At 35.2% G+C, this 27,762-nt stretch overlaps 3 protein-coding genes across 3 annotated transcripts; all 3 read left to right on the forward strand.

The window, feature by feature from the left end:
• The first annotated feature begins 9,075 nt into the window (after positions 1-9,075).
• LOC128246027 (M-phase inducer phosphatase 1-B-like) lies at positions 9,076-11,065 on the forward strand. The gene is made up of 4 exons (XM_052964237.1): positions 9,076-9,137; positions 9,586-9,916; positions 10,339-10,639; positions 10,917-11,065. Exons 1-4 carry the CDS (start codon positions 9,076-9,078, stop codon positions 11,063-11,065), a joined length of 843 nt encoding a protein of 280 aa, XP_052820197.1.
• Positions 11,066-19,663: 8,598 nt separating this feature from the next.
• On the forward strand, positions 19,664-20,928 carry LOC128246028 (M-phase inducer phosphatase 1-like). The gene is made up of 3 exons (XM_052964238.1): positions 19,664-20,026; positions 20,262-20,603; positions 20,767-20,928. Exons 1-3 carry the CDS (start codon positions 19,664-19,666, stop codon positions 20,926-20,928), a joined length of 867 nt encoding a protein of 288 aa, XP_052820198.1.
• A 5,557-nt stretch (positions 20,929-26,485) lies between these two features.
• Positions 26,486-27,736, forward strand: LOC128246030 (M-phase inducer phosphatase 1-like). Its single transcript, XM_052964239.1, has 3 exons — positions 26,486-26,848; positions 27,070-27,411; positions 27,575-27,736. The coding sequence occupies exons 1-3, from the start codon at positions 26,486-26,488 to the stop codon at positions 27,734-27,736; spliced, it is 867 nt and encodes a 288-aa protein (XP_052820199.1).
• The last annotated feature ends 26 nt before the right edge of the window (positions 27,737-27,762 follow it).

Consider the following 27,762-nt stretch of genomic DNA (forward strand, 5'->3'; position numbering starts at 1 on the left):
ATTCTTCATTAATGATTTATTATTTATTGTTTAGTTGAAACTTAATGTAACACTCTGATTGACTCTGTATCAGTAGCACAACCTCTACCGTAAAGTGATTTTTATGTTATTTTATATTATTAATTAAAGTAAGAGCAAACTTTAACCAAATGTATATAAACATGCAACTGATGGTATTTCAGACACCGTCTCATTCACTGGTATACATGCATTGTTATATTTGTATTGCTCTAAAAAAATCTAAAATTATTATTAAAAATCTTACAATGTAACCGTATTCGTCTGTATCTTTAATATATCTTAACTTTTAAAATACCAACAAAGAATGGCGTTTGTTGATTAGAAAGTCAAATAAAGAAATGGTAACTATAATACAATAAAATCCCCCAGTGAGTCAAAAATAAATAAGAATTGTCACAATTAACAATAAACGCACTTTTTGCATTAAGTATTTGACCCTTTTTCCCCGATAAAATAACTTTATATTGTGTATATCAAAATTGTATCTGAGAAATCATCAGTAAAAATATCAGTCACTACCTGGATAAAGTCTTCATGTCTTCTAGCGACAATAAATGTCGTATTGATACAATCTCATATTCTACTAATGTTATCTCATTAAAAGCCTCTTTCATCAAAAACATCGCCATGAATATTGCTCTGGGTCCATTACCTTGTAAAAGTTTCATCACAATCAGACAAACAATATTGTCAAACAATTATCACTCGTCAGATTGTAAATGGATAACACTAATTGTTTGATGAGCGGCTAATTGGACCGCGTTTGAAAACATTTTAATGTTGACCTGAGCGGTTCAGAGTGTCCGCTGCTCCAATCGTCGTGCTTGAGTGAGCGGTTGAACTATCTTAACGCATTTTGATCTAATCGTATATAAACTCGCCAGTGGATCAAATTTCATTAGATTTTCATCAAACGTTTATGCGTTCACATCTAACTTCGCCAACTGCTATTTCATTAATAAATATCAAAATGCCTCCTCAGATTATGAATTTGTGTTCTGTGTCACCGTTGGCCAGCCGCCATGTAGCGAAGTAAGTTTATCTGTTTGTTAATTTTTTCTATTTCTCTCTTTATGGGTAAACCATGCTTGTTAATTTGTTCCATAGATAATTGCATTATACAACACGAGATTTAAAGCAAAACTACATATACAAAAATGGGTAAAACAATCAATAATGCATTGATTTAATTAATATTTTCATTAAAGAGTAATGATGGCATTATTTAAGTGGCAATGCCTATTGATTGAACGAAAATTTCTCAGTTCCCTGTGTTTTGGACATACTAAAAGTAAATGATATTCTGACTCAATTAGGTCTTTAGTTTTGACATTTACCCAATATCTCACAACACCTTATGTGCGAAACATAACACTCTGACCATTAGTTCCTCTATCACGCTGAAAAAATATCAACTATTAATATTTTCACGGTAATATTGTTTCTGATCGCATATTTACAAAATAAATACTCTTCATCTAGTACGTTGTCATTACTAAATAGTAAAATAAACGGATGTTTGGACTAATATAGTGATTACGCCAAAATGACATATTGCTAAATTGCAAATTTAACATTTTAGAAACATACAAAAAAATATATTCGTTGACAACGATCAGAACTCAGAGGAAACAACAATGGAGGAAATTTTCTACAAGAACTTCAACAAAAGCAAAATCCAAAGCGATGTTTTGATACAAACCGCAAATCATTCTCAAATGGGTGCCGTCATTCAGGCTGTTGAGCGGCTTTCGACGAACTCTGACCTTGTGGCAGACGGATCTCGTGGCAACACTCTCCCGACCGTGGTCGGCAAACACAAGGACCTCAATGCTATAGCCCCGGAAACAGTAAGTTTATCATGATTATTGGTTTAGCAAACAGAACAAAAGAAATTCTAACGGTGACATTTTTAGTTCCATTATTGTTTTCTTAGATACACTTGAAAATTAAGACAGCTTTTGTCTAGATCAACGTTTAATTACTGTAATTTTGTAAACTTGAACAAAATAATTCTGAGTTAAGACGTCCTGAATATTTTCATAACATATTGTAATCATTTACAGATGTCTGAGGTACTGAACGGTTCCTTCGACCAACATATTGATCAGCTGACAGTCATAGACTGCAGGTACCCGTACGAGTTCGAAGGAGGCCACATCCGGGGCGCCATTAATCTCTTCACGAAGGACGCCGTTCAAAACTTCCTCAACGAGACTGTGACTTCACAAGATATGAATCACGTAATCATATTCCACTGCGAATTCTCATCAGAACGAGGCCCAAAGATGTACCGCCATCTTAGATCGCTGGACCGTGAATTGAACAAGGAGTCTTACCCGCGACTAAATTTCCCAGAGGTTTATCTCTTGGAGGGCGGATACAAGGCGTTTTACCACCAGTTCAAGGTAATGTACCATATATAGATTGAATGATTGTAAATTGTATGCCAGGTATTATTGACGGTGTGTTTTTATCTGTCCAAGATAATTTTATCTTCAAATGATACATGCCTATTTAGGTAAACAAGCTTACAATTATCTATTTGAATCTCTAAGTACTTTATTAGATATGTGTCTTTAAATGAAGATGGCATATAAACAAACGATTTCCAGCGGAATGTTTAATCATTAATGTAACATTTTCTTTTTCAGAACCAGTGCTTCCCCCAGACCTACGTCCCCATGTTGAAACAGGAGCACGCGAACGACTTACGTCACTTCCGGGTCAAGTCCAAATCCTGGGCAGCAGGCGACAAACCGCGCCACAGGTCACGTGTGGTTACAACCGGAAGAACCGTCAGGCTCGCCTTCTAATTGGTCCTTCATTTACGTCAATGGTCATGTGTTGTGAAATCGATGAATACCAAAGACAAGCCCCTTCCCCAGCAAGATAAATTTACCTCATAGTTTACACGGCTCAGTGCGCTTCGATAAGCTGTCGAAATGGTCAGCTAGAAAACAGCGAAAAGCTACGTCACTGATCACATGCATACAGATTATTGAGTGTTCAAGAACAGTTCACTAGTTGTTAAAATGTGACATCCGCATTCTCACTATTGGAGAAAGTAAGACTTGCATACAAACAATCCAATGTGATTGTTTTCACGACAACATTTAAAATGACTTTCAAAATTTGGAAGCCAGACAGTTTCTGAAACAGGACAAAGATTGATTTAATGCTATATTGCATATTTTATTGTTTTATTTATTCTGTGTTGTAATACTTTGCTATCCTCTTTTTTCATTTCTTCTTTCTCTCTCTGTCTTAAAGACGTTTTTTGTTTGTGTTCAATGATATATTTACGAATATTCTTTGCTGTTATGTTTTATCTTTGAAAACTATGATGTCAAATAAAAATTGACTTACCGATTATGATTTTGTATTTTGAATTATAGCGAAGAACATTTGTAGATGAAGAAGTTCTTGAAGAAGTTGAAGAGTTGGTTAACGATGGGCATTCCTTAAAGCAAACGATACAATACTAAATCGTACAAATAGTTCAAATGAACATGGATATGCTAAAGCGATTATCACATTCGGAATTTAGTTGAACAAGTATTGAAATTTTCAAATTAAAGTGTAATGTAAATTTGGGATTATCTCAGGGAAGTTTATCGGCGTACTGGTGATTTTTCACGCGTATGTTAAGAACGAAGGCGGCTTTTCGAAAATATCTTCGGTACCCATCCGGAGTTGTATTTCACTTTGTTTCTTCAACTTTTCTGATATCTGGATATATATTACGTCCATTTTTAAGACTTGTCACAATGGCATTTAAATACTCATTTTAAATTGTGATGGTGTCAGGGTGAGGACAAGCAAAACTGCCTCTAAAATGCACCATTATACGGTTTACATGAATCTCTGGCATTTAGCATTAACAGAACATAAGTTTTCCCTCACTGCCAAAGTCAACATGATAATAATGTTGTATTCAATTTTACATAAACTTTTTGCCTTTGTTACATTTTATTTTATAATACATTTATAATGTTTTTAAGTTTAGATACGTGACATGTTTATATAACTATACATGTATGTATAACGACGATGTACTCTTGTATAAGTCGAATACACTGTCTGTTCTGTTCTGTTCTTAAGCTTTAAGGTGACACTCTTAATCTAAATCAATACATACACATGTATAAGAAACATCAATTTTGACTAATAAACTAAATAAACTAAATGATGCATTTATGGAAAAAATTAATTACTGAAAACAAGATTGTACGCGTGTATTTAATAGCGGAAAGCGCAAAATTATTAAATGATTGGTGACTGCTAAAAGATTTACAGTGGTCTACTGTAGTCTCATAAGGTAGAAATGCAGCGTTTATGCTCATTTCTTTCATATTTATCTGTTTTAGGGCAAACTAGAAGGAAATGGTATTCATCCTCAATAATTCTCATGCTACAAGTATTTCATAATATTTCGTGTCGATGAATATTAGTATATCTGCCTATTTATATTTGTAAATCGTGTGTTGAAGTTCTTAGATTTGTTAAAGCAATTCTAAACGTATTTTCATTGATATCACAAAGGTACGTTTCCTGGTCAAAATCCTGTTTAAAAAATGAATATAAGCAAAGTGATCTAGATCAACGTTTAATTACTGTAATTTTGTAAACTTGAACAAAATAATTCTGAGTTAAGACGTCCTGAATATTTTCATAACATATTGTAATCATTTACAGATGTCTGAGGTACTGAACGGTTCCTTCGACCAACATATTGATCAGCTGACAGTCATAGACTGCAGGTACCCGTACGAGTTCGAAGGAGGCCACATCCGGGGCGCCATTAATCTCTTCACGAAGGACGCCGTTCAAAACTTCCTCAACGAGACTGTGACTTCACAAGATATGAATCACGTAATCATATTACACTGCGAATTCTCATCAGAACGAGGCCCAAAGATGTACCGCCATCTTAGATCGCTGGACCGTGAATTGAACAAGGAGTCTTACCCGCGACTAAATTTCCCAGAGGTTTATCTCTTGGAGGGCGGATACAAGGCGTTTTACCACCAGTTCAAGGTAATGTACTATATCTAGATTGAATGATTGTAAATTGTATGCCAGGTATTATTGACGGTGTGTTTTTATCTGTCCAAGATAATTTTATCTTCAAATGATACATGCCTATTTAGGTAAACAAGCTTACAATTATCTATTTGAATCTCTAAGTACTTTATTAGATATGTGTCTTTAAATGAAGATGGCATATAAACAAACGATTTCCAGCGGAATGTTTAATCATTAGTGTAACATTTGCTTTTTCAGAACCAGTGCTTCCCCCAGACCTACGTTCCCATGTTGCAACAGGAGCACGCGAACGACTTACGTCACTTCCGGGTCAAGTCCAAATCCTGGGCAGCAGGCGACAAACCGCGCCACAGGTCACGTGTGGTTACAACCGGAAGAACCGTCAGGCTCGCCTTCTAATTGGTCCTTCATTTACGTCACTGGTCATGTGTTGTGAAATCGATGAATACCAAAGACAAGCCCCTTCCCCAGCAGGATAAATTTGCTTCATAATTTACACGGCTCAGTGCGCTTCGATAAGCTGTCGAAATGGTCAGCTAGAAAACAGCGAAAAGCTACGTCACTGATCACATGCATACAGATTATTGAGTGTCCAAGAACAGTTCACTAGTTGTTAAAATGTGACATCCGCATTCTCACTATTGGAGAAAGTAAGACTTGCATACAAACAATCCAATGTGATTGTTTTCACGACATCATTTAAAATGACTTTCAAAATTTGGAAGCCAGACAGTTTCTGAAACAGGACAAAGATTGATTTAATGCTATATTGCATATTTATTGTTTTATTTATTCTGTGTTGTAATACTTTTCTATCCTCTTTTTTCATTTCTTCTTTCTCTATCTGTCTTAAAGGCGTTTTTTTGTTTGTGTTCAATGATATGTTTACGAATATTCTTTGCTGTTATGTTTTATCTTTGAAAACTATGATGTCAAATAAAAATTGACTTACCGATTATGATTTTGTATTTTGAATTATAGCGAAGAACATTTGTAGATGAAGAAGTTCTTGAAGAAGTTCAAGAGTTGGTTAACGATGGGCATTCCTTAAAGCAAACGATACAATACTAAATCGTACAAACAGTTTAAATGAACATGGATATGCTAAAGCGATTATCACATTCGGAATTTAGTTGAACAAGTATTGAAATTTTCAAATTAAAGTGTAATGTAAATTTGGGATTATCTCAGGGAAGTTTATCGGCGTACTGGTGATTTTCACGCGTATGTTAAGAACGAAGGCGGCTTTTCGAAAATATCTTCGGTACCCATCCGGAGTTGTATCTCACTTTGTTTCTTCAACTTGTCTGATATCTGGATATATATTACGTCCATTTTTAAGACTTGTCACAATGGCATTTAAATACTTATTTTAAATTGTGATGGTGTCAGGGTGAGGACAAGCAAAACTGCCTCTAAAAAGCACCATGATACGGTTTACATGAATCTCTGGCATTTAGCATTAACAGAACATAAGTTTTCCCTCACTGCCAAAGTCAACATGATAATTATGTTGTATTCAATTTTACATAAACTTTTTGCCTTTGTTACATTTTATTTTATAATACATTTATAATGTTTTTTTACGTTTAGATACGTGACATGTTTATATAACTATACATGTATGTATAACGACGATGTACTCTTGTATAAGTCGAATACACTGTCTGTTCTGTTCTGTTCTTAAGCTTTAAGGTGACACTCTTATTCTAAATCAATACATACACATGTATAAGAAACATCAATTTTGACTAATAAACTAAATAAACTAAATGATGCATTTATGGAAAATATTAATTACTGAAAACAAGATTGTACGCGTGTATTTAATAGCGGAAAGCGCAAAATTATTAAATGATTGGTGACTGCTAAAAGATTTACAGTGGTCTACTGTAGTCTCATAAGGTAGAAATGCAGCGTTTATGCTCATTTCTTTCATATTTATCTGTTTTAGGGCAAACTAGAAGGAAATGGTATTCATCCTCAATAATTCTCATGCTATAAGTATTTCATAATATTTCGTGTCGATCAATATTAGTATATCTGCCTATTTATATTTGTAAATCGTGTGTTGAAGTTCTTAGATTTGTTAAAGCAATTCTAAACGTATTTTCATTGATATCACCAAGGTACGTTTCCTGGTCAAAATCGTTTCCTGGTCAAAATCCTGTTTAAAAAATGAATATAAGCAAAGTTAAGGTAGATTGTTTATTTTTCCATACCTTGTCTGCTTATAATTGTCGATTATTCTTTGTCGTATTGGTTTTATATATCTTGAATAAGCCAAATGTTAGTCAATCCAAGGTGATTCAATAAGGCATGTATATGATAAGCCCAGTTATTACCGTTATACATATTATTATTATTGTTAATGTCATCGCGTAGCATATTATATAGTAGTTTAATCAGGCTATATTTCGGAGAGTTAAGAGTTTTTATCTAGTATCTGATCATTATAATCCTCCTATTTTTTATTCATTGGAACCCTTCCTAATTTACTATACAAGCCTTCTAAATTTTGTTGATTGTTTAACACATAATAATTTTCTGCAAATTTTAGTATGTATCATTTCAACACCTTTGGCATTGTGAAAAACCCCATACTTCTGCCGAATAGTTAAATATTAGTGCTAGGTTATCAAATATTTCTTTCTTTTATAGGTAGGTGCAGTTGGTTGATGACGATTGAATATGATTTATTTCATATGTTTTGCATTTTGGCTATAGATGATATGTCATTTAATGCTGAATAAATATTATGTTATGTTATGTTATGTTATGTTATGTTATGTTATGTTATGTTATGTTATGTTATGTTATGTTATGTTATGTTATGTTATGTTATGTTATGAATGCAATAAACACATTGTGCATAGAATATTAGACGTGCTGTGCTAATCGCTTTTGTGTTCTGTTCCAGTTATTGTTCTTATATAAATGTGTCCCAAGATTTTTAAAGGAATGACTTTTTCTATCTCGGCCTCGTAAAGATAAAATTGTTGTGTGACGATCCTTTTCAAAAATGAAAGTTTTCGTTTTGTAAGCATTCATTTTTAAACCCCTAGTTGCTGCAATATTCTTGGAGATCATTAAACATGCATTGTAGAGAGTTTGGGTTATGTGAAAATAACGCAAACATTAGGAAAAATACCTTAATGTCGTTTATTGTAAATATTCCTTCCCGGCTATTGTTTATATTAGACATGACGTTATTCACGAAAAAAAATACGTTATGGATGACGTTCTATTCAAAGATGTAAACATTTTTGTTATTGGGATGATAACATTTATCATTATTTAGACAGAGGGCACCACATATCTTATTTAAAGTCTAAATAAAGTACCGACATTTTGATATGTTTATGTTAAAGATGATAATGGTAAGGAGTATGGTTTAAGTATATAAATAACGTTTTTGATGTAATGTCAATATTCTTAAAGGAAATCAATTTTGGCCTAAAAAAATGTATTGATGTTAACGGAATTTGCAATATTATATTGATGCTTGTCATGGCCATTTTGATTTACGAGTAAAACCTCATCTACTTATGTAATAGGAGCTAGAGTGAATAAAGGATATACTTTGACTTGAGATAATCTCAGATCTGTTTGGTTATTTCAATAACGTAATTTCTAAAGAAATGTATTTCATCTGAAACACCGCCATGAATATTGCTCTTGGTTCAATACCATGTAAAAGTTTCAACACAATCAGTCAAACAATATTGTCCGCCATAATCACCCATCAGATTGTCAATAGTTAACACTAATTGTTTGTTGAACAGCTAATTAGACCGTGTTTGAGGTATTCAGCAACCATCAGAGTGTTGACTTGAGCGGCTCAGAGCTTCAGACGCTCCAATCATCGCGTTTGAGTGCTTGGCTCAAATGTGTTAACGCTTCTTCTGTATAAAATTTCGCCCATCTTCAGAACTTCATCAGATTTTCACCATACTTTTAAATCTACACAGCTTACTTGGACTTAACTTAAACAGATTTTTCAAAATGCCACCACAGATTTTGGATTTCTGTTCCATGCCAACATTGGCCTGCCAGTATGCAGCACAGTAAGTTATTCCTTTTTTTATTCTGGATAAAAAATACAGCGTTTTAGGCGTGAAACTTGATCAGATATAATGTGCGACACACAACACTCTGACAAAGTGTGCTCTAATCATGCTGAAAAAGAAAAAAAAAGTTATGTATATTATATTGGTAGAAGGTCACAATCATACTGTTTCTGAAACTAAAAAAATACTGTATATAGTCATTATATCCTTGTGAATGTTTTCAGTATATAATACAATTAAACAGAAATCAAATATTTATATAATGAAAGACGGAAATTATTATACTATTTATTATGGCATATTTATTAATCGGAACTTCAGTTCCAATACTGCACGTAGTTATTACATAATTGTAGTGATTTTAGTTTACAATTAAATGCAAGGATACTTTTAATATACTTAGAATTGTCAATCAAGCTATGATCTTATATCGCTTACTTTCCAGAAACATGAGAAAAAAAGTTTCCGTTTACAACGATCCGAAATCAGAGACAACTTTAATGGGGAAAACATTCTCCAAGACCTCTAACAAACGTAAGATTGACGCCATTGACGTTGATAATGATCAGAAAAGACCCCAAACTTCTGAGGTCCTAATATCACTTCAAAGCCATGATTTCATCAAAACTTTGAACCACTCTCCTATGAGTGACGTCATCCTGGCGGCGGACCGGCAGTCGATTTACTCTGATCATGTGGTAGACGGGTCTAGTTACCATGGACTCCCGACCGTGACCGGGAAAAACATGGTTCTTATGGCCATTTCGCCAGAAACGGTAAGTATTTTTCCAAAGATGTTTAAAGAAGTGAATAACACTCGCACAATTTGACTGTTTTGACAACTTTTTTCTCTTGGAATGAGTCAAGTTTAGCGGTCTGGAAACCAATGATAAAAGAAAGCTGACAAAAGAGCTGACCGCAGTTGTCATAGTTACGTTCGAAAATAAATGATTGATAGCTAAAAGTGGTACAAGCGTTTTAAGATTAATGAGTTTTTCGTCATAAATATATTTTTTTGAATGTTAAGTTTCACATAAAAAAGTTTTTCCTTAAATGCATATGTACAAAACGCCATTCCTTTCCCTTTATAAACCTTTGAATTATGTTAAAATGTTTTTTGAATGTATTTATTTTGGAAACTTTGAAAAGAAATCGTGAGTAAAAAAACTTATATTTCATTTATGCTTTATTTTTTCAGATGTCTGCGGTACTGAAAGGCTACTACGACCAACATATTGATCATCTGACCGTCATAGACTGCAGGTACCCGTACGAGTTTGAAGGAGGCCACATCCGGGGTGCCATTAATCTCTACACAAAGGACTCAATCCGTAACTATCTTAACGAGACAATGACGTTATCAGACAAGAATCACGTGATCATCTTTCACTGCGAGTTCTCATCAGAACGAGTCCCAAAAATGTACCGCCATCTTAGATCACTGAATCGAGACTTGAACAATGATTCATATCCACGACTGAATTTCCCAGAGGTTTACCGTTTGGAAGGCGGATACAAGGAGTTTTATCACCAGTTCCATGTACGTTCTGTTTTTGTGATGTTTTTTTGGTAGAAATGTGTTTGCCATATGTACGTTGGTATCTATTTCTAAGACAAACGGCAAAAAGGTGGAAGTCTGTCAATTTATTTAGTAAAAAAGTTGGGAAATATTTATCAAGAAATGATTTTGAAAATATTCTTATTTGACATACTGATTATGATGATACTCTCTACACAAATAATGTTTAACATTTATTTTGATTTCGCTTCTTTCAGGGCCAATGCTTTCCTGTAAGCTACGTTCCGATGTTGCACCCGGGGCACGTGGACGACTTGCGTCACTTCTGCGGCAGGTCCAAGTCGTGGGCGTGCAGGCGAAAACACCGTCACAGTTCACGTTTAAGAAAAAAGTGGCAATTCCCTAAAACTTGCTTTCTGATTCGAGAATGGTCAGCAGCCGGTTAAACCTGTCACAGGGCACGTATTGTGAGATCGAGGAATAACCAGAGGGAGTAGAGCAGGATGTATGCGTCAAATTAGAAAGAATTTGTTTGTCATTTGTCGAGATTCGTTGTTAGCTGGGAGGGAGTGCAAATGTACGTCAGTGTTCACAAACATGAAGACGAGCGCCCCAGAACAGAAAGGCTAGTATTAAGAATGTGATACACGCTTTGGATACTCGCTTTGTGAATGTTCCGCAAAATCAAGACTCGCTTAACAACTATCTTGAACTGATTTGGTCATTTCTCAAGTCGAGTGACATCATATTAACAAAACGGCTGAGAAAAACGTCTGGCCATTTTTATTAACGTTTCATTATTATTATTATTATTATTATTATTATTATTATTATTATTATTATTATTTGTTGCTATATTTTTCTAGTCTCTTTCCCTTCATATTTTTTCTCGCTAACTTTCTGAATTACTTTGCAAATATGTATGTATTTATTATTTTTGAAATTGTTTTGTTTTGTTGTATGCTTAAAATTGTGTATATCAAATATAATATGAATTGTCGACATTTATTTGGTATTTCATAACCAATTTTAAATGATACTGATGAACATTCAAACGTGAAACAGTTATTTTCATTTCGCTCAAGTTGGCGGACTCAATATTAGACGCTAGGTGTATGTAACTTAGGGCACAAAATACTTGACGAGCTGTATCGGTCAACAACGACCGCACATGTTAAATTGAAAGCATAAACTAGCTGGATTGTCACTGAGGCTAGAAAATGAAATAAACAAACATCGGTCTAATTAAAATAAAGCCCGTCTGTTTAAGGTTGTATCAGTGCTTTCCGACACATACGTTTAAAGAAACAAAGAATCTGTTTCTGTTTCTTCAATTCTGCTTACTTAAAAGGACTTCTCTGGAAGTGCCTGGAAAGAGGGTCCACTTTTAAGTCATGTAACTTCTGGCATTTAAATAAACAACTCAAGTCTTTATTGCGTCACGGGACAAACCAATTTTTAAATGCTGATTATGGGCTCGGACAAACCCTTAACTCTTAAAAGCATCAACGTTTTATGTTTCACAAACAAGTTTTGGTATTTTATTAAAATATATACAATCACAACACTGCCCTGTGACTGATGACGGTTTATATCAACTTCTAGACATTCAAAGCGTCAGTTATTGACCCCCAGCCATTTGCTTAGAACCCCTGGGCACTTTCTTCGGGTTAAAACATAGCTGCTAATTTTATGATTGATTATTTTAAATAAATATTCAATCGATTTGATAGTATTCGTTATCATATACAATAGTTCCCGCCATTTGAGTTCTTGTTTTCCAAATATATAATACCGTAGGTATGGAAACGCCACTGATGGTTTCATTCATTCATCTCATTATTCAAACAGTGCCCTTTAAGCATTTTTTGGATGTAAAATACTTTTGACGTAATGATTATCTGTATTATTACATATGTATCATCTATGGTCGAAATAAAGTACCGGTATGTTATAATGATAATGGTTCGGAGTATGATTATAATGATATTGTTATGGAGTATGGTTATAGTCCAGGAATAACTGTTTTTGTGAAATGCAGACTTTCCTTAGCGGAAATTATTTTAGCAGAAAAAATGCTTTTATGGTATATGAATATGTAATTTAATCATGATGTCTGTCATGACCATTTCGATTTGTGAGCAATACCTCATGTTTTAATGAATTAGAGTAAATAAAGCATTCACTTTGACTTGATCTGTTATTTCAATAATGTAATTTCAAAAGGAATCTATTTCATCTGTACCATCGACATGAAAACTGCTCTAGGTTCTTTAACATTTAAAAGTTTTATCACCATCTGACAAACAATATTGTTAATTAATAGTCACTCATCAGAGTGGCGATGGCAAACACTAACTGTTTGATGGGCCGCTAATTGGGCCAAGTTTGAGATGGTCTAGTGACGATTGAATAGTCTTTGCGTTTTCAATACAAATACCTGGCCCCCATATCATAAAAATACTCAAATCTCAATTTGAGTCTCAAATCGTTTTACCGTTGAAAAGCATCGTATATAATACATTCTTGTGTTTTTACTTTTTATTAAAAGAACATTTCCTCATAGAATGTGTTGATAAACACATTTTGTAAATGTTACCAAGATAACTTATTCTACAGCAAAGAATATGCTTGAGTAATTTTCAAACAACATTGAGTTGAACTCAATTGCATTTTATGCTGTAGAAAAAAATCCTAGGAATCTTGACCAAAGTGATTAATAAACATAGTCTATAAAATAATGCAATTTTAAAAAGGTGTGAAAACATATACGAGTTTCAATAGCAGAACAGAACAGAACAGAACAGACAGTTTATTCGACTTATACATGTGTACATCGTCTTAATACATATAGTTATACATATAAACATGTCACGTATCTAAACTTACAAACATAATATAATAAAATAAAATATAAGCAAAATTATTATGTAAATTGGATACCAAATAATTATTATGTTAACTTTGGCAGTGAGAGAATGTTTCATAACTACTATATCAAGTTAATTTATTTATAAGTGAGTTGCGTATAATAAATGATTCTTTAATATATTTACAAACATTCATAACTTCCTTTTTATCACATGATACCAATAATTGATGGAATTTGAACACAGATGGATTAACATAATAGCATCGTTTTATATAAGTTACACGTAACTGACGATAGCATGGACAAATACATATGAGGTGATATTCATCCTCTATGTCCCTACTATTACAACATAAACAATATCTTTCGTTACGAGGTATATTGTAACGTGCATAACGTCCTGTTTGTATTCTTAAAGGGTGTGCAGAAACTCTCAATCTAACAAAGTATAAACGTAAATTCTTTGGAACTAAATCTAAATATATTTCATAATCAAAGGAAGTTTTGAAAATTCTATACATATCCAAAACAGAACTGTTACTAATATTACCATACCATTCTTGTTTAAATGTATCTATAATTCTACATTTAAATTCGTTTATAAATACATTAACATGCGCAATATTTGGGTTATCAAATACGTATGCAAAACCATAATCATTTAACAGTTTTTTTTACCTTAGAAACCCAGTTTATATAACCCTTATTACAGTCATCAATAGCCTGTTTATACACGGACTTTATTATAATGTTATTACTGTTGCAAATCTTAAACCAGTAACTAATAATTCTTACATATCGATTAATGTATAAAGGGTATCTACCTAGTTCTCCATACACTGTAGCATTACATGTGTTTATTTTAACGTGTAACAATCGCTTACAAAATTTTAAATGTATACGTTCTATTTCTTTTGACTTACTAAAACCCCATATTTCACAGGCATAATTCAATATTGAGCCAACAAAAGAATCAAATAGTTGACAAAATATTTTAGGTTTAAGGTCGTATTCTTTGCATTTACATAATAAAGTATTCATGGCCTTAAGAGCTTTTCCAACCAAATGCTCTTGATTCAATGTAAAACTTCCAGTGTAGTTTATCACAGTACCTAAATAATTAAAGTTATCAACAACATCGATAGTATGGCCATTATATGTCCAATGCTCATTACGACGTATTCCACCCCGTTTACGGAAAACCATTATGTTTGTCTTTGATGTATTTACATTTAACCCCCATGCTTTGCAATACGAGTAAAGAGTGTTTAAATGGTTTTGGACTTCCTCGGGCGATTTCCCTAAAATGGCCATATCGTCAGCAAATAGCAACATAATTAAAACAATGTCATCAATACTTAAACCGGAAGTGATGCTATCTTGCATATATAGTTCTAAGTCCTCTACAAACAGGGAAAAAAGAATCGGGGACATAACCTCCCCCTGGCGCAGGCCAACGGCATAACTAAAGTATTCAGAGTAAGATGTACATGATTTCACACAAGATTTAACATTTTCATACATATCTTTCACTATTCTAAGTAATTTACCTTTTATACCAGATTTATACAACTTAAGCCACAGAGCATTGCGATAAATACTATCAAAACACTTCAACATGTCGACATAAATAACATATAATCTTTTATTATCATTGATATATTTTTGCACAATAGACATTAAAATATAAATTGCGTCAACTGTTGAGCAACCTTTTCGAAATCCGAATTGTGCATCCGAAATAGTGGCATTAGCCTCACAAAATGACTCGATGCGCTTATTTAGAATTGTTGTAAATACTTTTGAAAAACAACTAACAAGTGTAATTCCTCTATAATTATTGACATCATTAACAGAACCTTTTTTATGGAGTGGAATGATGACACCTTCTGTCCACTTTTCTGGAAAAAAAACAGACGCTAAAATGCTATTAAATACATCACAAAAGTGGCTTGTTAATATGTCAGCGCATTCAATAAAGTACTCATTTAATATACAGTCGCTACCAGCCGATTTATTTCGTTTTAAATGCATTATTGCGTTACGTACTTCAATAATAGAAATAGGTTGGTCTAACTCTGGAAATGTAGAGTTATCTTCATCAAAATCATTACTTGAACAAAACTGTTCAGCCTCGTCGTTATTGCAATCAAACGTATTGTTGCTAAGATTTTTAAAAAATGTTTTAAAATCTTCCAAAGGGATATTACAATTATTAACTTTATTTTTTGATTTAAAAAATTTCCAAAATTCTCTAGGTTTATTTTTTCTTAAATTCTCAATATCCTTCATTTTTTGACGATAAGCAAAGCTTTTCTTTTTACGAAGTAAAGACTTCTTTTGTGCACAGAGACTAGCTCTATTAATGTCGGTTTTAATCGAATTAAAAATATGCAAAGCTTCTTGGTATAATCGCCGTGCATTAACACATTCATTATCAAACCAATCTGCATTTTTCGTACAACTATCAATATCAAACAATGGTTTGTTACTGTAAGTACAACGTTTAGAAAATAACGGGTCCGCGACACTGCGGATTGTAGCCGTAAATCTATCTAAAACATCATTAATTGACAATCTATTTGAACAGTTTATACAATCAACAATATCATCGAACACAGGTAATTTTGTAATAATCCCATTGCGAAATTGTTCACGTAGAGTATTATCCCATTTAAATCTAACATCAGTGTATGTATCGTAACTATTCGAAAAATTATTACAATATAATGAAAACGTGGTCGCTCCATTCATTGAAATCGCCAATAGTAAAGTTGGATATCAATGAAAAGTTACATTCATGGGTCAATAAGTAATCAATTACGGAAGATCCGTTATGAGAATAAAAAGTATGTTTACAACTGTCACCAATTCTACCGTTTAAAATGCGAATACAAGTTGATTTACAAAGATCTAGCAATTTAATCCCATGACTATTATGTACATTTTCAACAGAGGCCCTAACAGAGGCATAATCAGGGACATAGTCTAGGTCGTCAAAAAAAGTATTAACATTATCATGTGTAATAAAATCGCATTTGTTGCCTACACGGCTATTAAAATCACCAGATAAAAATATTTTACCAAATTCAGAAAAATATGTGATGTCATTTTCTAGAATTTCAAATAGATCTACGTTAAATGTATTGTAAACTGGCGAACCTTCGCCCCATATATAAGATGCACAAATATATACATCCTCTTCAGTATTAAAGAAATTACGATCTAGTTTTAGCCAGATAATGCTATCATAATGGTTTTTTACAATTTGAATGCCGTTTGCTAGATGGTCTTTAAAGTAAATAACGATACCACCGCTATTTCTACGAGCGTTTTTGTGTTGAAATTTTCTGTAGAAATTAAACGAACTATAACCGCTTAAATTAACGTTACTAGATGAATTTGTCCAAGTTTCATATAAAAAACAAATATCAAATGAACTAATCAAATCAGTAAAATCAGTATTGCTCTTTTTACAATCAGTTAAACCATTGATGTTCCACGACAGGATGGACACCTCACCGCCGTCGTGCCCCTATGCCCTCACAGCAGTTCCGTCGATGTAGAGGGTGTCGTAGGCTAGGTAAGCCCTCTTACCCAGCCGCCTCGCCTCTTTCATCTGGGGAACCAGCTTCCTTCTCTTCTGAATGACATCCGGGGGGAATTGTTCAAAAACCCGAAACTGGGTCCCATCAAGCTGTTTCCATGATTTACGAACCATTTCCCGGTCTTTGAAAAAAGAAAACTTTGCAATAATATTCCTGGTCTTGCCCGCAACTGGGGAACCTGGTGACCGGTGAACCCTCTCAAAACGAATAATGTCCGCTACCTCACGGGCGATCTTGAAGGCGTCCTGGAGATGCCGACGCAGCTTCCGCTCTGTCGCTTCCGCTTGCTCGTTCCCGTCGGTGTTATCCTCGGGCACCCCGGTGAAAACCAAGTTGTTTCTCATAGATTGAGACTGCAGATATGATACGTCGTCACGCAGAGTATCTCTCTCCTTTTCCAGATTCTGCATCCGCTCTGTCAGGACAGCCGCGTGCATATCGACCCCCTCCACCTTGTCTTCGAGACGTATTACTCTCGCGTCAATTTTCTTCACCCGGTCATCCAGCGCTACCCACAACTTTTTTATGTCGACCTCAAAAGATGCCATTCTTTTTTCTAAGGATTCAATGGCCCCTTACTTTTTTCTACGGTTTCAAGCCTACCATTCACGGCATTCAACACATTCAACAAGTCCCGGTTTGTAGGTTCACTGCTGCTTTCTGCCATGGCTGTACTGACCTTTGTAACTCCACTAACTGTGCTCAAAAATACACTACCGTCTAAATTCTCATCACCGTAAAGCACAGAATTAGTCCTGTTTAGAATATCACTTACAGATGTAATTCCAGTGTCCGAATCTCCGGACGGGCCTCTTTGTTTACATATTTTCCGGATATTGGTTTCATTGTCACTACTATTTCTATCTTTTCTCTTTTTATTTTTAGATTTAGTCATTATATTTCATTGTGAATGTGTTCCATGCACTAAAATACATTAAATCCACAACTCAACTAATCTTATAAAGCTTTTATTTTTAATTAATTCCAAAATTATTTTCACATTCAAAATTCGAGTGTTCGCGCCTAGATCACGTGATCAATAGCTTTAGATGCTATGCAGTAAAAGGAGTTGAGATTGAGATATGACTTAAGTATGTATGTTATATTTGGTCATGAAAAACAAAAACAGCAAAAATATAAGTAATAATATTACAAACAAAAAACTTAATTCAAAATTCTACGATATGATATTAAACTTTTGGTTCCATTATTTGCTAGCTTAACACTTACATAACATCAGCTTTATAATGTTTCATTGTATTCGAATTTAAAACGTTTATAACCATAATGTTAAACATTATAAAATACAGTTCGGTGGAAGGGTATTTAACCGGTCTTTGCACAAAATGATGTGTTTTACCGCGGTATTTGTTCATACACTATATGTCTTTTGCATCGTAGTCCTTCTATTTAAAGTAAATGCTGAATATATAGAGTGCATCAGTTTTAGTAGCAGTAGTTGTTATGTAAGCAACAACAGAAGCTGCACATGTAGCACAGTTAGTAGTACAAAAATATCGTATATTTTCTGGATTTAAAAATGAACAACAAAAACCCATTTGAAAACACATATAGCTGGCCGTAATATATCATTTATAAACGTTTCAAAAATGACCTTTTCTACACACTTCATAAAACTACTATTGCTTTGAAAGATAATATTAGCAAAAGACAATACATATTGTCATTTTCAGGTTTCTGTCTGCATGTCTTCTAATGACAATGAAGTTTATATCGATACAATCTAATATTCTACTAATGTTATCTCATTAAAAGTCTCTTTCATCTTAAACATCGCCATGAATATTGCTCTTGGTCCAATACCTTGTAAAAGTTTCATCACAATCTGACTAACAATATTGTCCAGCAATAATCACTCATCAGATTGTCAATGGTTAACACTAATTGTTTGGTGGGCTGCTAATTGGAATTCATTTGAGGTGTTCAGCGGCCATCACAGTGTTGACCTGAGCGACTCAAAGAGTCCACCGCTTGAGTGAACGGCTGAACTATCTGCATTCATTTGACATATAAAAACTAGGCGATCTCCAGAACTTCATCAGATCCTTTCCAATCTTGTTCGTGTATACAGCTTCAACTTTACTGCTTTATTTCAACATGCCTCCTCAGAGTTTAGATTTTTGTTCCGTATCGCCTTTGGCCCTCCGGTATGTATTAAATTAAGTACATTTGCATACATCATTTAGATTTTACTGATTAAAACTCTCATTAAAATCCGGGATTTCGTACTTCAGACATGACAGGACATAACTTGCGAAACACAGCACTCTATCAAAGTTTTATTCAATCTTATACAAACTGGCATACAATACTGCCAGATTATTGGCAAAATCGGCATTAAATATTTATATATTTTTAGATACATCTGAGGTTCTATGCTTACACCGAGTTTGTTAGACACGGTCGTTAACATTTTATCTATGGTCAAAAAAGCAGTACAAGGACTTAAATAAAATTGAGTCTTTTTGTGAATTTTTCAGTGTAGTATTTTATTAAAGTCACCATGTTTCCGTTGCTAAAGGGACAATTCTTTAATTATAGAAAGAAGCTGTTATTTGATGAAGGAAACACTACTGCCGAAAATGAAAATCAAGTTGAGAAATTATTCACCAAGAACTTCGAAGAATGTTCGTCAGGCGCCACCGCCGCTCAACAGGAACGAAAAAGACGCAGAACAGCTGAAAACACACCCACGTCACCGCAACATGATGACGTCATCGTAGCCGATTCACCCGTTAGTGACGTCATTCGGGCTGTTGAACGGTTGTCGACACATTCTGACCTCGTGGCCGACGGGTCACGTAATAACGCTCTTCCGACAATTGCGGGCAAACACAAAGACCTCAAGGCCATTGCATCTGAAACGGTAAGATTATTGTTATGTTTAATATCGTGTACTGAATTGTTCAGGGCGTTGGTACTTTAAATTTTCACCCAAACTGAATAACTTTTTTCGTGCACACATTAGTATAATCAATTTCATTATCAATACCCGCGTTTAAAATGTATCATATTTTATATGTTCGTTTTAGTATCATGAAATAGTGTAATGAGTAAAGGTGTCATGGATATCCTCATTAAACAATGCTTTAATCTTTCAGATGACTGCGGTACTAAACGGCGACTACGACCACCATATTGATCACGTGACTGTTATAGACTGCAGATACCCGTACGAGTTCGATGGAGGTCATATCAGGGGTGCCATTAATCTCTACACAAAGGACGCCGTCCAGAACTTTCTGAACGAGACTGTGACGTCATCAGATAAGAATCACGTGATCGTTTTCCACTGCGAGTTCTCATCAGAACGAGGTCCAAAGATGTACCGCCATCTTAGATCACTGGACCGTGACTTGAACCAGGACTCTTACCCGCGACTGAACTTTCCAGAGGTTTACCTCTTGGAGGGCGGATACAAGGCGTTTTACCAGCAGTACGAGGTAATGTATGTTTAACTTGTTAATAGGAATGAGCAATGTGGTGTTAAACGGTCAGATATATTTAAGGGTGATTTAAAGAAGCGTGATTTAAGTGTGTATCTTTATTTGTTCTGTTGTTAAACCATTTCATGCGTAAAATAATGTGACCATTCTGTTATTGCAGAACCATTGCTTCCCCCAGCGGTATGTACCCATGCTTCACGAGGAGCACGCAAAAGACTTACGTCACTTCCGGGTCAAGTCCAAGTCCTGGGCAGCAGGTGATAAACCGCGTCACAGGTCACGTGTGGATAAAACCGGGAGAACCTTCCGACTCGCTTTCTGATTGGTCATTCATTAACGTTATATGTCGTGTGTAGTGACGTCACAGAATACTCAAGGCATGCCTCTTCACCAGCAGAATGCATACGACAACTTACGTCACAGATTAGACGGCTCAATGAGCTACGATTAGCTGTCAAATTTGTCAGCTAGAAGAGGGCGACAATCTGTGGCACTGGTCACGGAGAAGCATTTAGACCGGGTCTTGGACAAATTATGATGAACTACGCCAGTTCTGAGATAAGTGATTTAACGGCACTTCTATCGAAAAAAATCCATAGCATTTATAAAAAAAGTACATAATGCATAATGGAAATGATACTGTATATGTATTGTTTTTCTTTCACTTTCTTTCTTGCTTTCTATTCCGAAACTGTTAAATTATACAGAATAATTTATTTATTATGTGTAAGTTCTTTGTGCTTTGTTTTGTTAGTGACATGTTTTATTGTTATATATGTTTATGAATAAAGATTATATTTTAAGTTTGTCATCACTTTTTAAATATACTTTAAGGAGCTATGGTATCAATTCTAACTGTGAATGTCACCTTGCTAAACAAGCCAACAAACTACTTTAAAAACTTGAATAGCATGCATGCAATAAGTGGGGAATGTACCAACTTAGATGTGCGGGAATGCACCAACTAGAAAGTAATATCACTATCAGTAGTAGTTACTGTTTATGTTGGGTCTTCTGAACAAACCTGTGCCGATATAAATGTAGCTTAGTGTTTAGCGCGAAATGACTCTATATTAGCCAGTGCTCATTCGCGAACCGCTTATTATCAAGATTTGGACTACGAGTATCATCTCATTCACTGGAAATAGAGACTGGTCGATATACTTATATTAACAGAGAAAACAGAAAATGTAAACTTTGTTCACATGACATTTTGGAGTCTGAATATCATTTTCTACTTTGTTGTACAGCCTATTCAGACCTTAGACAAAAATATCGTATTAAATTTAATTGGCCAAATATGGCTAAATTTAAATATTTGATGTCAGTAAAGAGGGATTTATTTTTACAGAACTTAGTTTATATATGGTGCTTTGAAATTAAGCTGCTTCTACTGGTTATATTTTCGTATATATTAATAGATTATTGCCTTTGTAAATAAATATGTAAGGTCATCACATGATTGCTTTATTATTATACTTTTGTGTTTTGGCCATAAGTAGATAGTTTGTAAATGGCCAAAGGCGAGCATGCCGATTCGCCAATAAACTCTTGAATTATAAAATTATAGTATAATTCACATTAAAGACTAAATGTAATTTTGATAATAAGCGATTCATTTAGAATCCGTCCAGCAATTATATTGACGTAATCAGTTAATATATGTATATTTCAGTTTGGCTTCTTTTAAATTGCGAAAAAATAACACGAAAAACAGACGGGTAAATGTGTGTTATTTGTATCATTTTAAAGCATTGCTAAATTTGCTAATATCACACAACACATCATTTATTTGGCGCATAATGTTTTGAATTAAGACGGCGATACCGAATGTAAAAAAATACGATAATGAATTCTGAGTTTTTCGCATTTTTATTTCAATGACAAACCAAAAAACGTTTGGACGACGATTGGCGACTAAGTTCTTAACAAGACAATCTTTTATCGACGAATGGAACCTTATAAAAATCCATTAGTTGACTGAAACTGGAGAAACAACGGCAGCTTCTATACTATTTCTAGTGTTGCTGGTTTATTAGTTGTTGTTATGTTCCTGTGCTCAATATTTGAAAGGCCAAGACTGTTCAGACGCCACTGAATCATCTCAAATGCAGCCCAATTAGACCTTTCATCAACCAATTAGACATTGACAATCAGATGAGTGATTATTGTTTGACAATAATGTTTGCCAGATTGTGATGAAACTTTTACATGGTATAGAACCCAGAGCAATATTCATGGCGACGGTGCAGATGAAAAAGATTACTATTGACATAACTAATCGTGTCTGAAAATCTGAGATAATTCAAGTCAGAGTCAAAAATTATTAATTTTATTTCTTGTATGATAAAACCACGACAAACTTCTCGTAATTCAAAAATGTCTGGAATTAGTATGAGACTAAACATTATAATAAAATGGCGGATCTCATTAATATGAATATTAGTCCAAGCCGACACCAATGCTTGATATTTTTTATCAATAAATATAAGAGTTATAGGTCCGTGGATTCATAAATTTTATAATTAAATAAGTCCGATCAAATTACAGTGAAAAACAGTGCCCAGATGGTCCTTACTCAACCATCTTCAGTAATCAGCCCATAACTTGGGTCATTCCTAATAATATGGACATACTTATAGCAAACATTGGAGACAAGTTAATATATAACACCAAATAATTATAGCCTTAGCTAAGAGGTTTCCCCGAATTATGTCTTTCATGATACGTTAGTATGAGCTTTGCCATCATTTATTAACCTGCGCTGCATCGTTCAGAGTCCATCTGGACTATGGCGTCCAAAATACGATAGCCTGGGCCCTTCCGTTCGTGATGCGTTTACCTGGGCTCTTCCGTTCGTAATACGTTTACCTGGGCCCTTCCGTTCGAGATACGTTACCTGGGCTCTTCCGTTTGTAAGACGCTTATCTGGGCCCTTCCGTCCGTGATAAGTTAAACAGGGCCCTTCCTTTCGTAAAAAGTTAAACAGGGCCCTTCCTTTCGTGAAACGTTTACCTGGGCCCTTCCGTTTGTGATACGTTGACCTGGGTGCTTCCGTTGGTAATACGTTTAACTGGGCGATAACGTTCGTGATACGTTTACTCGTTTACCTGGGTGCTTCCGTTCGTTATACGTTTACCTGGGCGCTTCCGTTCGTGATGCGTTTATCTAGGCTCTGTCGTGCATGATACGTTTACCTTGGCGCTTCCGTGCTTGATACGTTTACCTGGGCGCTTCCGTTCGTGATACGTTTACCTGAGCACTTCCGTTCGTGATGCGTTTATCTAGGCTCTGTCGTTCATGATGCGTTTATCTAGGCTCTGTCGTTCATGATGCTTTTATCTAGGCTCTGTCGTTCATGATGCTTTTAACTAGGCTCTGTCGTTGGTGGTGCGTTTATTTAGGCTCTGTCGTTCATGATGCGTTTATCTAGGCTCTGTCGTTCATGATGCGTTTATCTAGGCTCTGTCGTTCATGATGCTTTTATCTAGGCTCTGTCGTTTATGATGCGTTAATCTAGGCTCTGTCGTTCATGATGCGTTTATCTAGGCTCTGTCGTTCATGATGCGTTTATCTAGGCTCTGTCGTGCATGACAGTTTACCTGGGCGTTTCCGTGCGTGATGCGTTTACCTGGGCGCTTCCGTTCGTGACACGTTTACCTGGGCGCTTCCGTTCGTGAAACGTTTATATGGCTCTGTCGTTCATGATACGTTTACCTTGGCGCTTTCGTTCGTGATACGTTTACCTGAGCGCTTCCGTTCGTGATACGTTTACCTGGGCGCTTCCGTTCGTGATGCGTCTATCTAGGCTCTGTCGTTCACGATGCGTTTATCTAGGCTCTGTCGTGCATAATGCGTTTATCTAGGCTCTGTCGTTCATCATGCGTTTATCTAGGCTCTGTCGTTCGTGATGCGTTTATCTAGGCTCTGTCGTTCATGATACGTTTACCTTGGCGCTTCCGTTCATGATACGTTTATCTAGGCTTTTTCGTTAATGATGCGTTTATCTAGGTACTGTCGTTCATGGTGCGTTTATCTAGGCTCTGTCATTCGTGATGCGTTTATCTATGCTCTGTCGTTCATGATACGTTTACCTGGGCACTTCATTTCATGATACGTTTATCTAGGCTCTGTGGTTTATGATACGTTTACTTGGGCACTTCCGTGCGTGATGCGTTTATCTAGGTTCTGTCGTTCGTGATGCGTTTATCTAGGCTCTGTCGTTCATGATACGTTTACCTGGGCACTTCCGTTCGTGATGAGTTTATCTAGGCTCTGTCGTTCGTGATACGTTTACCTGGGCACTTCCGTGCGTGTTGCGTTTATCTAGGCTCTGTCGTTCATGATACGTTCACCTGTAATATTTGTCGTGAGTCTTTATCCTCAAATTTCAAACACATTATTCAAACAATACCCTTTAAACATTTTTTGGATGTTAAATACTTTTTGAACAGTCTTTGCAAATTAAACTCCTGGCTCCAATATCATAAAAATACTAAGGTCAAATCTAATTCTACAGCAAAGACTAAGTTTGAGTATTTTTCAAACAACATTGAGTTGTACTCAATTGCATTTAATGCTGTAGAAAAAATCTTAGGAATCTTGACCAAAGTGATCAATGAACATAGTCAATACGAGAAAGCAATTTTAAAGGTGTGAACAACATATAAGGGTTTTAATACCTTTTGATTCTATGCAGTAAAATGAGTTGAGACTGAGATTGAGATATGACTTAAGTATTTATGTGCTATTTCGTCCTGTAAAATACCAAAACAGCAAAAATATTATTAATAAAATTACAAAACAAAACACTTAATTCAAATTTCTACGATATGATATCAAGCTTTTGATTTTAGCACAATTAGTAGCAAAAAATATCGTTTATTTTTTTGTTTAAAAACAAACAAACCCCATTTGAAAACATATATTGCCGGTCGTAATATATCATTTATAAACGTTTCAAAAAATGACCTTTTCTACCCACTTCATAAAACTACTATTACTTTGAAAGATAATATTAGCAAAAGACTATGCATATCATCTTTTTCTGGTTTCTGTCTGCATGTCTTCTAATGACAATAAAGTTTATATCGATACAATCTAATATTCTACTAATCTTATCTCATTAAAAGTCTCTTTCATCTTAAACATCGCCATGAATATTGCTCTTGGTCCAATACCTTATTAAACTTTCATCACAATCAGACAAACAATATTGTCCAGCAATAATCACTCATCAGATTGTCAATGGTTAACACTAATTGTTTGATGGGCCGCTAATTGGAATTCATTTGAGGTGTTCAGCGGCCATCACAGTGTTGACCTGAGCGATTCAAATAGTCCACCCCTTAGTGAACGGCTGAAATATCTGCACACATTTGACATATAAAAACTTGGCGATCTCCAGAGCTTCATTAGATCCTTTCCAATCTTGTTCGTGTATACAGCTTCAACTTTACTGCTTTATTTCAACATGCCTCCTCACAGTTTGGATTTTTGTTCCGTATCGCCTTTGGCCCTCCGGTATGTATTAAAGTAAATACATTTGCATACATCATTTAGATTTTACTGATTAAAACTCTCATTAAAATACGGGATTTCGTACTTCAGACATGACAAGACATAACTTGCGAAACACAGCACTCTATCAAAGTTTTATTCAATCTTATACAAACTGGCATTCAATACTGCCAGATTATTGGCAAAATCGGCATTAAATATTTATATATTTTTAAATACATCTGAGGTTCTATGCTTACACCGAGTTCGTTAGACACGGTCGTTAACATATTATCTATGGTCAAAAAAGCAGTACAAAGACTTAAATAAAATTGAGTCTTTTTGTGAATTTTTCAGTGTAGTATTTTATTAAAGTCACTATGTTTCCGTTGCTAAAGGGACAATTCTTTAATTATAGAAAGAAGCTGTTATTTGATGAAGGAAACACTACTGCCGAAAATGAAAATCAAGTTGAGAAATTATTCACCAAGAACTTCGAAGAATGTTCGTCAGACGTCACCACCGCTCAACAGGAACGAAAAAGACGCAGAACAGCTGAAAACACACCCACGTCACCGAAACATGATTACGTCATCGTAGCCGATTCATCCGTGAGTGACGTTATTCGGGCTGTTGAACGGTTGTCGACACATTCTGACCTCGTGGCCGACGGGTCACGTAATAACGCTCTGCCGACAATTGCGGGCAAACACAAAGACCTCAAGGCCATTGCATCTGAAACGGTAAGATTATTGTTATGTTTAATATCGTGTACTGAATTGTTAAGGGCGTTGGTACTTTAAATTTTCGCCCAAACTGAATAACTTTTGTTCGTGCACACATTAGTATAATCAATTTCATAATCAATGTATCATATTTTATATGTTCGTTTTAGTATCATGAAATAGTGTAATGAGTAAAGGTGTCCTGGATATCCTCATTAAACAATGCTTTAATCTTCCAGATGACTGCGGTACTAAACGGCGACTACGACCACCATATTGATCACGTGACTGTCATAGACTGCAGATACCCGTACGAGTTCGATGGAGGTCATATCAGGGGTGCCATTAATCTCTACACGAAGGACGCCGTCCAGAACTTTCTCAACGAGACTAGGACGTCATCAGATAAGAATCACGTGATCGTTTTCCACTGCGAGTTCTCATCAGAACGAGGTCCAAAGATGTACCGCCATCTTAGATCACTGGATCGTGACTTGAACCAGGATTCGTACCCGCGACTGAACTTTCCAGAGGTTTACCTCTTGGAGGGCGGATACAAGGCGTTTTACCAGCAGTACGAGGTAATGTATGTTTAACTTGTTGATAAGAATGAGCAATGTGGTGTTAAACGGTCAGATATATTTAAGGGTGATTTAAGGAAGCGTGATTTAAGTGTGTATCATTATTTGTTCTGTTGTTAAATCATTTCATGCGTAAAATAATGTGACCATTCTGTTATTGCAGAACCATTGCTTCCCCCAGCGGTATGTCCCCATGTTGCACGAGGAGCACGCAAAAGACTTACGTCACTTCCGGGTCAAGTCCAAGTCCTGGGCAGCAGGTGATAAACCGCGTCACAGGTCACGTGTGGATAAAACGGGGAGAACCTTCCGACTCGCTTTCTGATTGGTCATTCATTAACGTTATATGTC

Source organism: Mya arenaria, chromosome 9 (assembly GCF_026914265.1).
Source record: "Mya arenaria isolate MELC-2E11 chromosome 9, ASM2691426v1".
NCBI lineage: Eukaryota > Metazoa > Mollusca > Bivalvia > Myida > Myidae > Mya > Mya arenaria.